Source organism: Pimephales promelas, chromosome 20 (assembly GCF_988280905.1).
Source record: "Pimephales promelas chromosome 20, fPimPro1.hap1.1, whole genome shotgun sequence".
NCBI classification, from domain to species: domain Eukaryota; kingdom Metazoa; phylum Chordata; class Actinopteri; order Cypriniformes; family Leuciscidae; genus Pimephales; species Pimephales promelas.
In genome coordinates this window covers 20,222,530-20,240,134 of record NC_142788.1, presented here as the reverse complement: position 1 = coordinate 20,240,134, position 17,605 = coordinate 20,222,530, and the positions used below count along the sequence as shown (strand labels likewise).

At 38.1% G+C, this 17,605-nt stretch overlaps 1 protein-coding gene across 5 annotated transcripts in view; it reads right to left on the bottom strand.

Moving 5' to 3' along the window:
* Nucleotides 1-17,605, bottom strand: part of wnk3 (WNK lysine deficient protein kinase 3) — a 49,664-nt gene that overhangs the window by 19,828 nt on the left and 12,231 nt on the right. For all 5 annotated transcript variants that reach the window (XM_089124682.1, XM_089124683.1, XM_039651437.2 and 2 more), the window contains exons 3-4: nucleotides 1,945-2,117; nucleotides 1,337-1,557 (exon numbers count right to left, since the gene is read on the bottom strand). In XM_089124682.1, the coding sequence (XP_088980808.1) occupies nucleotides 1,337-1,557; nucleotides 1,945-2,117 (394 nt within the window). The remainder of the gene's footprint in view (nucleotides 1-1,336; nucleotides 1,558-1,944; nucleotides 2,118-17,605) is intronic.

The following is a 17,605-nucleotide window of genomic DNA, read 5'->3' as shown; positions in this document are numbered from 1 at the left end:
CACCCTGGTGCTTCCACGAATCTTGCTAATCATTGCAGCGACCTCTATCTTAGTAAGACTTCAATAATTGAATACTTTTTCCCAAATATGCTGCTGCTGGGAGTGTTCAGGTTGCTTGCTTTATTATGCTTGTACAAATGTGAATATCTGGTGTGCTAACTTTCTTCTCAGCAAATATTAAAAAAATCAATAGGTATTGATGTTTTATGTGTGCACATATTGCGATCAATAATGTGGAACTGTGTTCTTTAGTTAGCTCCAATGTGGCAATACGAGTTAAGATAGCTGAAGAGCACAGGATATCCTTGAGAGTAGGGCTTGGCGATAAAACGATAAAGAAAATTACCACAATATTATTTTCATCGATAAATGTATAACAAAAGTTTGTTAAGCATTCGATATAATGTTTATGCAGGATGCAAATAATGCTGCGCATGCGTGTTACAAAACAACGCACTGGTGCCAATATCAATTTGCCTAACTAATAAAAGCTCTCATTTCGTTTTCATCTGGGAAACATTAAACAGAAAATGTGCCAAAAGTGGAGAGAAAACAGAGCTGCTCATTTAAACCGCGCCACACAGAAAATGTATTAACTTGGCTCAAAACACACCGCAGTGAGCTTAAAGAGAATGTATTTACTCAGGCTGACCGTCCCGATCACTTGCCCACTAAACAGCACTGTGAGATCCAGTGAGAAGCGTTCATGTTCGGTGCAGAGTTCTCCCATCCAAACCACAAATCAAAAGCCTCATGATTTAAACTAGTTTAAAGCCAGATGAAAGGGCGCCGATATTTACGTGGAAAACAGGAGAAACATTGAGCGACAACAAAACAGTTAGTGTGTTAGTGAGTTAGTGTGCACGCATGAGGCTGCGTGCGTGGCTACATGCAACTGTGTGCGTGCGTGAGCTGAGTGCCAGTGTGTGTGTCATTATAACTTAAGTACACTTGACATTTTCATTTGTTTTTAGTATTTACTAGTGTTTGTTCTAAATGGTCCTGTCGAATCAAATCATTGACTATTGTAATCGAATTGAATCGTGAGACGAGTGACGATTCACACCACTACTAAATACTATCCAAAACATAGTTTTACCCAATAAAAATGAGGTTGTTACAATTTTTACAGATGTTTTTTTAATGAAGATGTATTTACATCTGCATCCAAACTGAAGTTACTGTACAATCGCCCAGCCCTTTTTGATAGTCCTCGCAATTACAGTCGTGGAAGACCTGCAACCATTTAGGAAAGGCGTTTCACCAAAAGGCTATAAAGGGGTCCGTCACATATTAACTTATACTATACACAGGAAACTAAATAAAAGTAACAGACCTATGACACTCTTGGCAAAAGATGTCCGCATGAGGGTGGCAAGGCCCAGGTCACCAATTTTCACTGATCCGGTTGGACCTGTGATGAAGATATTGTCACACTTGAGGTCACGGTGCACAATGGGTGGCGTACGTGTGTGTAGGAACTGAAGACCCTTTAGGATTTGCCTGCACCAGCTGCGTAGAACCTTGGGCTTCATCACCTTAAAGCGCTTAAGGTACCTGAAGCACAGGAAAAAACGTTATGAGTTCATTAATAAAGTAAGAATTTGCAACCTTACTGGATGTTGATAAATTGATAAATAGAATGAATCTTGTCAGCAACAGCCTAAATGGTTTAAAAAAAAACAAAAAAAAAACAAATGCACTAATACCAGAAAAAGCTGACAAGTCGGCCAGATTTACAAACAAATTGAACAGGATGACGTAATATGGTGCAAAACATTGATCGTTTATAGCCAGGGCTGTTGCTGGGGTATCCGGGGCCTTGATGCAGGTTGTTGGCCCCCTTGAAATTGGGTTTATGATGGAGTGCTTGTGGGATGGATTGGGGGTTTGTTTCATCCCCATGAAATCGTGATACAGTGGGGGAGGCGGTGTTGTACCCACGTTTTGAGTGTTCCTGATGTCATGAGCTCTGTCACAAGGACGATGCACTTCTTTCCTCTAAGAACAGACTCCCAGGAGTCATAGAAACGCACAATGTTGGGGTGCTGTAGACCCTTCAGCATTTCAGCCTCCTCTTTAAACCGTTGCTGCTCCGCCTTGGTCAGCTTTCGATCCTGACACATAAACAAACAAAACATTAACATTAAATACAGTATAAAATGCAAGTAAAATGCAGTCTGTAATGATTTAAAATCCCATTAAACTGGTTTAACTCTTGCTAGTCTAAATATTCACTTCACAATAAAAACAGTGACTGGGATAGAAAGAGGGGGAAAAAAGCAGATTACCTAAACCACAGACATGTCTCAACTTTCAAATTTATATATTTATTTACCAGGACAGTGCATATTATTAACAACAGTCAAGTTAGCCTAGGGCTAGTTTTCATAAGCATAACACCTTACAAACAATGGACAATAATAAAAGTATATCTGTCTAAACAAATTATGACTGTACTTAAGCAAAAATGAGTTAAGAAATGGAACAGCTCTTGATTCAACATCCTCTTCATGAAAGATATAATTATGTCCACACCCAAAAGTGCTCTCGACCGTCCTATTAATCATGTTAATGACCAAGTCATAAATATTCCTAACTATTCTGTGATTTCATATAAATGTGATTTAAATTATCACAGCAAAATACTCATAAATTATATTGTATTGCCTCATTAATTATGAATGTCAGCAGCATACCATGATAGCACAGCACACAGCCAGTCACTTGCTGCTGAGAGAAAATGAGTTCCCCTTTAAAAAATGTGCTGCGAGAGAGGAATGTTCAAAGCTTTGTATCCATTCAGTTTTACTGCAAGAATGTAACCCTCCCAAATATGCAACGTTATGTCGGTCATCAGCGAATCTGCCATCTTTGGTGGTTTTAATAGAGCACTGTGGCAGGTGGGGTGAAGGGAGAGATATTTAGAGGTGTATTCCGACGGCTGATGATCACAGCAAAACGCTTAGTTCACCATTGGCACATACACTCAGCACAGCTTCATAGACAGTACACTACCAATCAATGGTCACCAGGTGGCGCTGGCAAAAAGGAGATGTGTGACAGGGAGGCAACACCCAGCATTAGCCTAAAAATCAAATTTCAGCCACCATGGCCAGATTGCCCCAGTGTGGCGGATGTTGATTAAATCCCTTCGCTGGCACACAGTGGGGGAAAATGCCACACTGCCAACACCAAGCACACACTCACTCCACTGACAAACAGCACATACACGCTTATTCAGACAAGCAACATTGCATGATTAACTATGCTCACTCGGAGCAACCCCACGATACTAATAAAACAATATAATGCATTAGTTTTTAAAGAAACAGTTTGCCTAAAAGTGAATATTCGGTCATCATTTACTCAGCCTTTAGTCAAGCTAAACCTGTATGACTTCCTTTCTTCTGTGAAACACAAAAGAAGATATTTTGATGAACGTTTCAAATGTCTGTCCATACAATGAAAGTCAATGGGGACTAAAACTACATTGGACGCCTATGACTTCACTGCATGTACAAATAAATAAATAAATAAAACATCATCTTTTGTGTTTCTCAGAAAAATAAATTAAATCAAGTTTTTAAACAATATGAGGGTGAATAAATTGTGACAGAATTTTAATTTTTTGGATGAACTATACCTTTAAGACAAACTGTTCTTTGTCTCTTTTCTCCACCAAATCTGAACAGATGTTAAAACAAGCACCCAAAAAAGGCTTGTAATCTTTAATCTGCAAGATGATGAAACATCTTTCCGGTTTCCGATTTCATAGACTAAAAAAAAAAAAACAGTCTGTCTAACTGTGATAATCTACATTGGTTCTTACAGGTCATTTGGTACATGATACAAAAGAAGTATTGAGATTCCTTGGCTTTGAGTGTTTGTCTGTGACCTACATGGATACTATAAATCAAAGATATCTGGGTCAAAGGCCACAAAAATAGTTACGCAAGTAACAGTAAAATAAACAACCAAATAGAAGCAAAAAAATTCCAGCTTTCACAGCTCAGCAAACTCACTGCATGAGATTTATGGACATAATCTTACTTTAATTTCTGTAAACAACTTTCCAATGGCCTGCTGTCTATGCATCAACAAAGAGGGCTAATTTCTGGAGGTTTTTTTTTTTTTTTTTGTGGCATACAATCTGATTTGCCATGTAATGAGGTTTTTCTCTCGTTAAACTTTCATCTGTATACTGTATCATCATGTCATCCTCTCTCCTCGGCTCTCTCCTTCTCTCTTACAGGTGCTCAGAGCGATGTTGGGAGACGTCACTTCTTGTTGACGTTCGATGTATTGTCAAACAAAACGGAGGCTAGCAAGACCCTCCCTCCTCCTCACCCCGTCCCCTCCCCCTGTAGTTTTACTGATACTTCATTCAAGGAGTCAAGTCAAGTCAAATATATTTATATTGCGCTTTTCACAATACAGATTGTATCAATGCTGCTTCACAGTATCAATCAAGACAACTTAACAGTGTTTGTTTATTACTGGAAATAAGTAATAAATCCAAGTTTGGTAGATCAGTTCAATGGTATGATGGGTCATTTAATTTTAATATCCCCAACTGAGCAAGCCAAAGGCAACAGTGACAAGGAACCGAAAAACTCCATCAAGTGACCCTATGGTGTCCTAAAACTCCATCAGATGACCCAATGGAGAAAAAGAAAAACATTACAGAAAAACACGGTAAAACGTTTCACCACTTGAGGTTATAACTTTAGCTCCCATACAAGGACGCAATAAATAATAGCAAGATAACGTTAGCTTCGCGTTTCCTAGTGAGCATAAACAATGGCTCCGTCGTAATCAAATTTAGTCAAAGTTGTCAAAAGGCTATGAATGAACATTAAAATTCATAACAAACAGTGGGTGAAAACAATCATTCACAGAAACTGTTGCCCTACTGTGAGTTTGCTTGATCATTAGGGCCCAAGCCCTGAAAGGGCGAAGGCCCTATTGTTTTCCTTAGGATTATTCTTTTCTATTATTATTATTATTATTATTATTATTATTATTTTTCTTACGACTATTCGGGCACTTTTGGGGCCCTTAACATGCTCGAAAACTCTTGAAACTTTGCACACGGGTCAGAACCCGCGGCCATCAGAGCCGGGCTGAAGATGGTACCCGGGCGTGGCAGGGGGGCTCGTCAGCGCCCCCTGGAATGGGGTCCGAACACTTGGTCCATAACTCAAACACGCTTGCATGTAATAATATGAAACTCGGTACGCATGTTGATCTCATCGTTTCATCTATACCTCGCGCTTTTACTTTTTACCCCAGCCCAACAGGAAGTCGGCTATTGAGGTTTGCTTGTAAAACGCTCGCAATGTTATTTGAAATACTCCTCCTAGAGCTTTGATCCAAATTCGACGATACTCGGTCAGCGTAAAGTGAAGACATTGAGGATGAAAGCTTGTGTGGGGATTTTTGATATCTCGAACGGTTTGGCCGTGGCGAGGAAACGAAATCATGGCGAGAAACGTGAAACAGGAAGTTTGTTATAACTTCAGCATACATTAACTGATCTTGATGAAACTTCAGCAGTGTGTTCGCTGTAAGAGGACGATCACATGGATGTGACTATTGTGAGTCAAAGTTATAGCGCCACCAACTGGCAGCAGGAAGTGTGTCACTTTCAAAATGCTTTGATATCACCCTTTTATTTTTACCCGATTTGCTTCAAACTTCATATGTATAATGTAAACATACGGAAGATGTAGACCTGTGAATGGATTCTTGATATTTTTGAAACTGTTGCCGTGGCGACACATCAAACTTTACCCTTCTTTTAGGATGCTTTTAGGATGCTTTTGAGACCCTTAGCATGCTTCAAAATGCATGAAACTCGACAGACACATCACATTTATTAGCCAGTAGACACGTGCAATGTTTCAGAAACGGGCGTGGTGAGGGCTCAGTAGCGCCACCTTTTGACAAAAGTAGGGTTGTTAGTTTTATCTACAGTTACAAAAATCGGTATGTATATTGTACTCCTCGAGCCGGACAACTTTCTAATTGACACTCATTAGCTAGGACCCACAGAAAGTCAGATATGTTTGTTTGAATGTGGTCTTGCTTAATCTGAGCCTACATCTCTGTCTTTGCCTGTCTGTGTATGTGTGTGTGTTTGTAGGGGGAGGGGTCTTAACCATTTCACTCCTGTGTGTATGGCCTGCATAAAAAATAAATGCCTTAAGCCTGGTATTTTTTTTAATAAGTTTTTTATTTTTTATAAGTAAAGGCATATAACCAGTTTAATTGTAGTGCATTAATAGTTTTATAGGTTTATTAATTAAATTAACTTGGTCCATAAACTTGATCTGAAAATTTGGTCCATAAATCAAACACACTTGCATGTAATAATATGACTTGAGTGTTAATCACATCATGTTTTCAGTTTGAATATAAAATATATAAATTATGTAAAAAAAATAAAGTTGATCCAGCTGGAGCGCAGGCTGAGAATAGCGCTGTCATGACTGGATCACGAGATCATCAGTCATGCCCTCTCATACCTTACGCGCACACCACGCCCACTTACATCAGATCACATCAACATGTCAGCCGGAGGGATAACGAGGGTCGTCGTCGCTTTTGGATTCAAGAATTTCTTACAACAAGATGGCAAAAGAACAGCGCTTTGCAAGACATGCAACGTTAAGATCGCGGACAGTCAGATGACAACCTCCAATTTCGTCGGTCATTTGAAGAGCCATTCTGCCCACTGTGCCCAGTAAGTGCTTGTCAATTTGTTAATGTTATCTGGTTAGCTCGTTCGTAGTTAGCTAGCTAATGTAAGTTAAAGGAGAACTCCGGCGCAAAATTACACATTGTTACCTAGTCAACCGTTATCTGAGATTTGTTTTCATGACTGCCGAATGTAAATAGTTTTATCTATAAAAACAGTTTAGCCTATAAGTGACGTCCGACATTCTGCATATTGTGTTATTTTGTTAAGCCCCACTAAAGGCATAAAAAACTGTAAAGCACAATCAAGTTTTCACACTATATTCCAAGACTTCTAAAGTCATTCAATAGCTTAATGTGTGGTAAAATTAATATTTTAGTCTCTAAGTTAAAGTTAACGGAAAGTCATCTCGCCTCAGTCATTCTCCATGCATCAGCATTAGCGCGTCGCGTTCGGTTGCGACAGTAACACGACGACACTCTCTTCAAGATCAATGTTCCCAATATTATACTTTATTTGTAGATAAGGCATAAAGGTCTATGATTTGCATAAAATGACTATCTTGCTGGAGTGGAGTTTATTGCCCTTTAGAATACACTAAGCATTAGTGCTGCACGATTAATTATATCGCAGTCGTAATAGCGATCTCAAACCTATGCAATTATATTTCGCAAAATGCCGCGATTTTATATGAAATAAACAAAGTAGGGCTATTAGCGCAGCATCTCTTCTTTTTTGTCATCCTTTGACTAGTGTTACAAGATCCCCCTCTTATTGGTTCAAATGCCTTTTCGCATTTTGCACGACAAGAAGTGAAAAGCTGCCTGTGAGTGCCCTAGATTAGAATAGATGAGACTCGCATAATGCGCATGCACTGACCGTGTGCCAGCCCAGAATAAACAGTTCTCTTTCGAGCTTGAACGAACAATAGCACACACAATTATGCCAAAATGTGATTTTGTCTAGTATCTTCATAACATAAGAAAAGTCTATGGATGAAAAGAGTTGTGCTATGAGGCGCGTGTGAGATCCGCGTCTCGGCAACGGGTGCTCTTAAAGGGCCAGCAGCGAATAAAGCGTTCTTTCAGTAAAGTTAAAAGAACAAAGGGAAATTAGAAAATTACTCACTGATCTTGAGTAAAGAACTTTTGTAGCTTTAATAAGGATTATTATATATATAATTTATGATTCAGGCAGCGCAGACTGTTTGATAACTTTATTCAATTTCTGTACCTGTTAAGACAGGAAGGGCACAGGTAAATATGTTTTTTATTATGGGTTTATGTGGGGATTGTTTGAAGTTCACTTAATTTAAAAGCTGTTATATATTTTTTTTAAGCGTAATAATTTTTTAAAAAGTTGATGGCTTTCAATTGATGGAATCACTGTAATGTTGGTTTGGTTGATGGTTTATTGATCATTATAGGTGTTATCAATCATTTATTGTTGTTGTTGTTTTTAGTTTGAGTTGAGAAATAAACATTAATCTGTGTGTGCATTTTACTTTAGAACCAAGCAAGTTGGACTCATGAAACCATTTTATTATATCGGAGTCGCAAATCGCAATTGCAATATTGGCTCAATAATGGCAATATGACATTTTCCCAAATCGTGCAGCCCTACTAAGCATAGATTATAGATACCATCCCTTCGCTATGTTCTTTTCAATGTGAAGCGTTGCGTGCTGTGACTTGGTGTTGCTTCAAGTGCATCATTCTGCACACGGGATGCGCATGATTGCTTATAATACTTTGGGGAGACAAGGGGGCGTGGCCTAAGGGAATAGCACTCGTGATGTTAAGTGATGTTACCCCGCCATCGCTGATACAACCTTTAGCAGTCATGTTTTTGCTTCTTGAGAGAGAGAGAAAGTGTGTGTGTGTGTGTGTGTGTGAGCAATGGCGGTTCTAGGCGGGGGCCTGGGGGGGCCAGTGCCCCTGCGACAACAAGCTTGGACCCCCTTGTGGCCCCCTAAATGTGGAGTCAGTGTGAAATATTTTTTTATAGTGTGTCACGCATTGAGCATGACAGTCACTCGTTTCAGTCTTTTGTCTCACACTCCCGTCACACATTGTATTTCTCATGCGGAAAAACTATTAATAATATATTTAATATACGCAATTTCTCTGGCCGCGCCGCTCTCACGTGAGAATCAAGCGCGTCTCGCCTGGAGTTCAGCAGTCGACCCTGCTACGCATCAGCCAATCAAAAAAAGAGAAGTGCTACTACATTGGTTGTTAGTTTTATCTACAGTTACAAAAATCGGTATATACATTGTACTCCTCAAGCCGTACAACTTTCTAATACATAGTCATTAGCTCGGACCAAGAGGAAGTCAGATATTTTGGTCTGAATATGGTGAGCCTCTCTCTGAGCCTACGTCCCTGTATGGCAAGCCCTTTTAACATTTAAAAGCTAAGTTTGCCTGTCCGGAATTAACATTGTAGATATCAACAACGTCTTTCTGTCTAGTCGTTACACTTTGGATAGTTTGTATTATCATTTAAGATATCTGTAACATAATTGTGACTAGTCGAAATGACAGAGTATGGCAAGCCGCTTTAACATTTAATCATGAAAGGGCCAAAGCCTTCGGCACCGCCACCCGGGTGCCTTTAGGTAACTAAAGGAACCGGGGTTGCGGTGCCTCCGGCTTGGGCCCGCCATCGCTGCTCGCAGCTATATTTTACAATTGAGATCGATAGCTAGATGCTAGAAACCTATATGTTGTCTTCACCAAAGTTAGCGCTGAATGCATTGTTCTAGCTAATTATATGCTTGTGTTAGTTAGGCAAACATGAAAGTCCATTTAGTAAAAAAACATACTGGATTTACCCACCGGTCCAGCAAAACTAGAACTAAGTTACCTGAATGTCAGATTGGTCGCCCTTGTGCTGGCGGAGATCTCGCCACCTTTCAAAGGCTTTTCCAATGTAAATTCAGGACTGCGCGAGTTCCTTCTCCTATGCATTTTTGCAATCTGTTCATCATAGGAACGTCATCTCTTTGGTCGTGTCGGCCATATCAAAGTTAAAGAGTTATAATTCAGAGTTATAATTATATTCAGAGTTCTCTATGCTGCCCTCGGGTCGTCGTTACAGATTACCAAAAATTAAAAACAATCGATACAAATTCTCTTTTGTTCCGAATGCAATTAGACTACTAAATGATTCTTAAAGGTATTTATTAAGGTTTTTATATTTTTTTTTATTCTTTGTTTTTTAATAATAATATATTTATGCTTTTTGAAAAATGTATTGCCATCATTACTGTTTTGATGTACTGCATGTGTCAGTTTGTGTCTGTCTATTTGTGCTGCACCCAAATTGCCCAAAAGGGATCTTAATAAAGTTTGACTTGACTAATTCTAACTTCCCTCTTCATGCTTCTCTCTCCTCCACGCCCTTCATGTGCACGCGCACAAACCCCCCAAATCCTTCAAGTCGGTTATTGGCTGGAACACTGTTTGTTTTGTTTCGCAGAGCGAGTTGCCCCAGATTGTTTTTGTTGCTGTTTGTGTAGCCTGGGCTGTCTACAGAGACAGCAGATTTTTTACAATGTGTTCAGGGGACAGGGAGCTCGCGGATAGTGAGGAGATGTTTGCTGGCCTAAAAACGTGTGACATCGCACCTTTTAGCCATCAACTACATTGTTACTTTGAGGAAGTATTCTGTGGAAGTTGAGGCCTCTTGTTTTCTTTTCCTCCTTCCTATGCCAGTAAGTAATGCGTAGGCCCACAACCAATCGGCTCGCAGAACGGCGACGAAAGCGCTCCATAATCCAAATACCAGCCATTCACAAAATGTTTTGCATACATTAGTGTTCAAAAGTTTGAGGTCAGAGCTCATTTGTAAAGATATTGATACATTTATTCAGCAAAGGTGCATTATAAATGTCTTTAATGTCACTTTTGACCAATTTAAACATTATAAATATTTTAAATAAATACTGTTCTTTTGAACTTTCTTTAAATCAACTTTCTATTCATTAAAAAAACCTGAAAAAGTACAAGTTTCAAAAAAAAGTTAAGCAGCCCAACAGTTTAACATTTATAATAATAAGAAATATTTTTTGAGCAACAAATCAGCATATTTGAATGATTTCTGAAGGATTGTGTGACGTTGAAGACTGTTTTATATTTTAATAATATTTCACAATATTACAATTTTTATTGATAAAAAAAATGCAGAATGGTGAGCATAAGTGACTTTTCAAAAAAATATTTTCAAATAAACCTCAAACTTCACTTATCACCGACATTTTTTATTTTACTTAAAAATTTTAAAAAAGCTCATTTGAAAATGCTTTCAGCTACCAATAAAAAGCAGTAGACTTCAATTTCAAACGTCATATGATTGCAAAATGATCCTAAATCAATTCTGCAACAACTCTTCAGCAACAGTGTAAAGGCACAAAATATTTGTCAAGGTGTCTCCTAGCTAATTTTGTGTGAAGGTTAAATAAACACACACACACACACACGTCTGCTTTGATCCATAAAAAACAGAACAAGTGTTAGTCTGACTCTGCAGTAGTATACTCCATTTAGATGTTAAATGCTCTTGTGTATGCTTGTTTGTACAGTGCAAGCATACCTTTTCATTGTATAAATTCCACTATGAATATGCGTTCCGTGCCATTTTTGCAGCGTTGCACAGCACACAGCATGGCACTTATCTGTAACGTTTGGCCCTGTGTAAGCATTTTCAATAACCAGAATTATTAATAATTAATTTAAATTCCGATGAATTTGAGGATCGATCCAGAATCGTTTAGGAAAGCATTACGATGCATCAGGAAATTGATTTTCCCCCACCTCTTGCATGTATACAGAATGAGTTTTGCTGGCATTGTCAAAGTTGCAACCAAATATATTAGACTTGTGTGACCAAATATTTCAGTTTAAGAATGTTTCATTTAAAAAAAAAACAATACTGATCTAAAAGGTTTCTCTTTCCAATTTCCAAAGAAACTATCAAAATAAAGCTTCTAACAGTTACAAACAAACCCACACATCACTAAAAGTACCATCCTATTTCCTTGAACTTTGATTATTTCCAGTGCAACTATATAACAAGCCGGTATCTTTGTGTTGACAGATGCTTCCTGTTTTGTGGTGCACTGAAAATTCGTGCTGAGCACTGTATTTTGTGGCTGAAAGCTAACATGAGAGCATATGTGCCTGTGTGTGCGGGTGTTTGTCTGAGCATCCACGTGCCCCCCTGAATGCTGAGTTAGTGTCTAAGACTGTCTGGTAAGGGCGCCTCTGTCTGTCTGAGTTCCACCAGTCCTTTGCCCTCTTCATGCAGCACTGTCTTGACCTTGCATTAAAACATTATGTTCAGCAATAACTAAGAAAGTCATTAATCACATCATGCAAAACCAAATGGACAATGTTTTTGCTGTTCAACTATTGTCCAACTGACATTTCCCTTTTAAGGAAGAGTTAAAGGATTAGAACCTGCATCATTTGGATTTCAAGACCCTAGACCTTGACCACATAACCAACTGTATTTTGAGATGTTGAAAGTCAGCAGAAATTAAATTACACTTAATACAAAACAAAAGGTTGAGTTCAAAAAATTTGCACTGTAGCTTGGTAATGATAAAGCTGTTCAATATCTATGGCTTTAGTCAGTAGTCACACAAATGACAGCCTACAACAAACCGGTCCAGCAACATGTCAACCACACTTTAAACATTATGCAAGTTGAGTTCCCATGCTGAAGATGTATCTAGTTTGGCGGCGTGTTTGTTCAGTTGTCAGGTGAGGCTGCAGTCGCTCAGGCTACCGTAAACAGCATAAAGCCTAAGCCAGCCTGACCCTTTCCACAAAAAGAAACACTCAGGACCAGTCACCTGGTCAGCCTCATAAAACTCCCACAAAAGCATTATGCATAAATACTTGCTGAGTTACTGCTTGTGCTGATGAAAAACATAGAAAGAGAAAGTATGCTAGACAAAACTGCGTATATTATGGCTTTTAAATTGAATTGACTCTGAAATCCATGTTCACTTATCTAACTGAATTATCCGATCCCTATGGATGTGTAAAGCAATCATGACCATCATCTTTTTATTACTGTGCTAGCCGATACGCATTTTGGGTTTAACTTCAATGAAGAAGAGAGGGATGGTGGATGATCAGCTCATATTACTAACACATTCACTGTTATTCAGCAGCATGGCAAAAGCAACATAATACCCACTACTAGTTCAAAGCACTGCAATGAAGACACATGCCTGTCAGTGTATATGTGTGTGCGTTGGTGAAAAATAAGACAACCACAAACATTTCGATTTTAACGATCCTAGATTTTAGCAATCCTCTAAAAACAAATCAATAACATGAGCAACTGCATGTCAGAATTACTCAAATATATTACGCTAACTCCTCTAAAGTCGAATACCTAGAACTGAAATTAATACATATTACTCATACAGAATGATATAATCACATTTTAGTAAAAACTGAACAGACTGATGCTAGTGTCACTAATAACAAATTTAGTCATGTATCAAGGGGTGCAACTAACGATTATTTTGATAACCATTTAATCTGTTGACTATTTTTCAATGAATCAAATGAAAATCTAAAAATTATTATACATAATTTATTTTTAAATCCATGATTTTAAACAATTGTAATCCATTAATTTTAAACTATTTTATTCTATATCCTAAAAACAAGTAATTGCTTACTATTTTAAAGCAGAAATTAAAACAAATAAATTAAAAATGATAAACAAAAGCAAAAGCACAAAATGTTTACTTGTACAGGGTATGAAGAACACACACATTAACACATCTGATCATAGTAAATATATTACATTTAACAATAGTGCCTTTACTGTTACTGCTCTCATAAATATGATTACTTCGGTTACATGTAGAATTTTAAAACTACACTTATATTCTAACAAAACATATTTTAGCAATATCTGTATTTAAGTCAGAATTATTGCGCTCCTTTTCTATTATTCTCTGTCTGTTTGATGTGTGTGCACACACCGGAGCTCATTTTACTCTGTGAAGTTTAACAAGACTCGCTTTTTGGCAGAATATGCAAAATAGAAATACTCACAGGACTTTCTTTAAGTTTATGATATTCATTTAAGTCATTAAATTAATATAATTTAAATGGCTTAAATAAATGACAAGGAAAAGTAATTTAATCATAAATATAATTTATAAAATAATTTAAAAATGCATCCTTTGAAGCAGTCAGTACTCATTATTATTTAATGTATAAATAGTCATTTTAGAATCGGATTGTATTGTGAGGTGCCAAAAGACTCACTCTCACTGAACACACACCATATGTCTGAATGTGCTCCTCCTACTGAACATTGCGGACACCAGCCTTTTGCACAGACGGGGCAAAATGCCAGTGGGTTGGTCTCTATATTTAATAGAGGGTTCAGAGCTCAGTCATCAGAAGGAAGATGTTCATACAGAGTCATTGCCTCAGTTTCTCTTTTACTCAGAGCCACATTACGTCACTGCATGCCTGACACTAAAGTTGACAACAACTGATGGGGTGAAAGGTTCTGCTGCACTCACAGTACATTACACTGAATTAAATACTAAAAGAGTTTAGACTGGGACAGAGAGAATATGATTTAGTATTGTGAAAAAGCTCTTATTTCTGACTTACAGTATGCATCTTCATTATGGACCTTTTGGCCAACTCTCTGGCTAAAATAACATGATTCACATGATACTATAAAAAATATAATTAAAATCACTTAGGTCTTGCGATTTCATTTTGTGACCATCGCTTCCAAAGCGCATGACTCCAATAAAACCCACATCTAGACTGAATTAAAAACTAGTGAAGAGCCAAATCCCTTCCATATCAGTAGCAGTACATATAATATGATTATATTGTTTTATAGCTGATTAGCGTTTCAGCTAGTGCTGCTCTTTGTAAAATGTCTAAATCAAACTATTTTTCTATGGTCTGGAGAGTTTTGTTGTGGCAGTAGGCTGGAGCTGAACTAGGGCAGACTGGTCTGGGCTGCTTACATTCAGCCAGTTGTTTCTGCGCGAGTTGTGCTGTCTGTGCAGGCTTTTTGTTCAGGCCTGACAGGCACCCACTGTAATTAACTCCCTGGATCACCCTGTATACTCAATCACACGGTCAGATAGAACATCCCTCCAACACTACGCCCCACACACACACGCATATCAAGGCACACAACACTGTAGTTCACGTGCCAGTATAGGAGAGAAGAGAACATAATAATAAATCTTTAGTTGTGTGTGGATTTACACAAAGTAATAGGCCTAAATGAACAAAGAACACCTAAAGACATAAACTGACAAAGAACTTAGTAAGTATTTACTAAGAGCTTTATATGGGACAGAACAAAGGGAGGAACTGAAATATGAACATTTATTTCCCAGTCTTTCAAGTGTTTTAATATCCTTAAAGGGATACTCCACGCAGAAGAAAGAAACTCATACAGGTTTGCAACAACTTGAGGTCGAGTAAATGATGACAATTTTCATTTTTGGGTGGAATATAGCTCAACATTCCCTTCCATTTCAATGTGTGTAGACACTTGTGTGAGTGTGGGGTTAAGTTAGGACCAAATGTGACCACTAGTAAACACTGAAAACTCACTGAACAGCGAATGGTCCCGTTGAGGAAAATGTTTTAATAAACATAAATAACGTCTTAATGAATAGGTAAAACTGCATTTCATAACTAAAAACGACAGACTTCTCTCTCAGATCATTTAATCCTCTTAAACCCTGCACCTTTCTTACAATCAACTACAAATGCTTCATATACGAGTGTGTGGGATGTGATTCTGATGGGGCTTTTCAATGAAGAAAATTAGGTCTTGATTGGCTAATGAAATGAATAAATATCAGATAGATAAGTTGCATATAAGTGATAATGCTGTAAACACTAAACAGCATAAATTCACATTTGCTCCTGCGCTGAAGGAGTCATTAAAGGATATGCTGGCCAGACAGAACCATCTTCAACAAACAACCTAGATGCTGTGGAAGAATATCCGTCTAGCCAGCTCTGCTCGCCTTATTTAGCTGCAAAAATAGCCAAATTTACATTACAGGGTTATGCACTTGTCCAAGTTTATCTGGATCCAGGCAATAGAGAAGACAATTGTCATCGAAATGACAGAACAACATGCCTTCTAACCATCACTACTGTGCTTACTGACACCCAGTACAAATATGTTTGGACTCAGTGAGGTCGTAGAGAGTAGCACTGTTCGTAAATAACCTAAGCTGTCCTTGTCCTTATATCATAGTAAAATGTAAAAAAAAAACAGGGATGAATCTCATACAAAATCAGAATTAAAAGTGAAAGCAATCCACCAGAACTCACCTCAGCTGAAAATAACAGGTTATTCTAAGGAAGGCCAAACCCCAGATTCTAGTTATTAATGATAGATCAATATATCATAAAGTGAATGAACACCAAAGAAAGCAATTTTGCTTATAATCAGTTGTGTGCTTTGTGCACTCACATGAAAGGCCAAGGCATGATAGAGCCTTATGTTCTTATCTTATGATTCATTGCATCATTAAATGTTTGTGCCCCTCTGCTCATATATTATATAGCGCCTATATATACACTCAGCTTCTCTGGGACTGATGCAATGTTAATCTTCTATTTGGCTCATCCTTCACCCGGTCCACCTCTCACACTCCTTCAGCACTTTTAATTGTATTATACACAGTATAAACTTGTTCTTGACAATATGGCTGTCACTATAGAGGTTTGGCTGATGATTAATTGGCATGCAAATAATTCTGATTGCCAATTCAGTAGACTTCTATGCTTATGTTATGTCACCAAGTTAGAAGCAACATAGGACCAAATGTTTGTAAAGAAATATTGCATAAGGTAGAATGACACATATAAGGGCTCAACGGAAAGGACCATTTTCAGCTGTTTTGGTCAATTCAGTGGAGATGCAAACCTGTTTGTTTTTCCACTGACTAGAAAGCCCAGCCTAGCGAACGACGTCGTTATGTCACTGTGTACGTCGTCATATTCGTCACATTCATGTACGTCGTCATATTCATACGTCAACAGCTTTTCCATTCCAGTCACGTTATTGGTCACAATAACCCCGCCCCCAACACCCAACGTAAACGGTTCTAGTCCAGCGAAGAGTTGATGCCGGCACCGGCTCCGAATCGCCTCTCAAAATGCTTTGGTGGAAAAGGAGTAATTCTGGGTTTTTCACAGTTCCTTGACCAAGATTTTCACGAAATGGCAATAACCACATTGTTCAAACAGCTCACATCAGGAAGCTGTCTAAGAGTTGGATAGTTTAGTTGTGCATCACATTAATCTCTAAGAAGCAGTGTGGACTGTTGAGGGTCACGGTGGCTTGACAGAATGCCTTCTAAACATAGTTTCATCTGCTCAATCTCAGTCAACAGATTACACCACAAATCATACTGTAAAAAATTAAAGTGAATCATATAGCAGGCCACACTCTTATGTTTTTGTCATGTCAAGTACCAGGCTGACATAAGAATAAAGAGGAAGTTGAAGGAAGGAATGGATGGACTGTTTTAACACATTATGAACTGTTTATTTGCACATGCTGTCCACATTGTTTTAACACTAGACTATATTAGATAAGCAAACACATGATAAATCACAAACTAAAATGGTGCAACTGTTTAGTGAATTGGCCCTTTAGTGTGAGTGGGATTAGCTCCAAGCCAAACACATGACTCCCAACCTTTCAACACAAAGCAACTAAACAAACCACACATGATAAAGAGAACTGAGAACAAATATCCGATTGCTCATTCAGTCCCTGCTTTGCGATTTTTCATTATTCCTCTTTTACTGTCAGATTATCAGAGATCTGTATTCCACCATGGCACCCTTTGGTTGTTTTT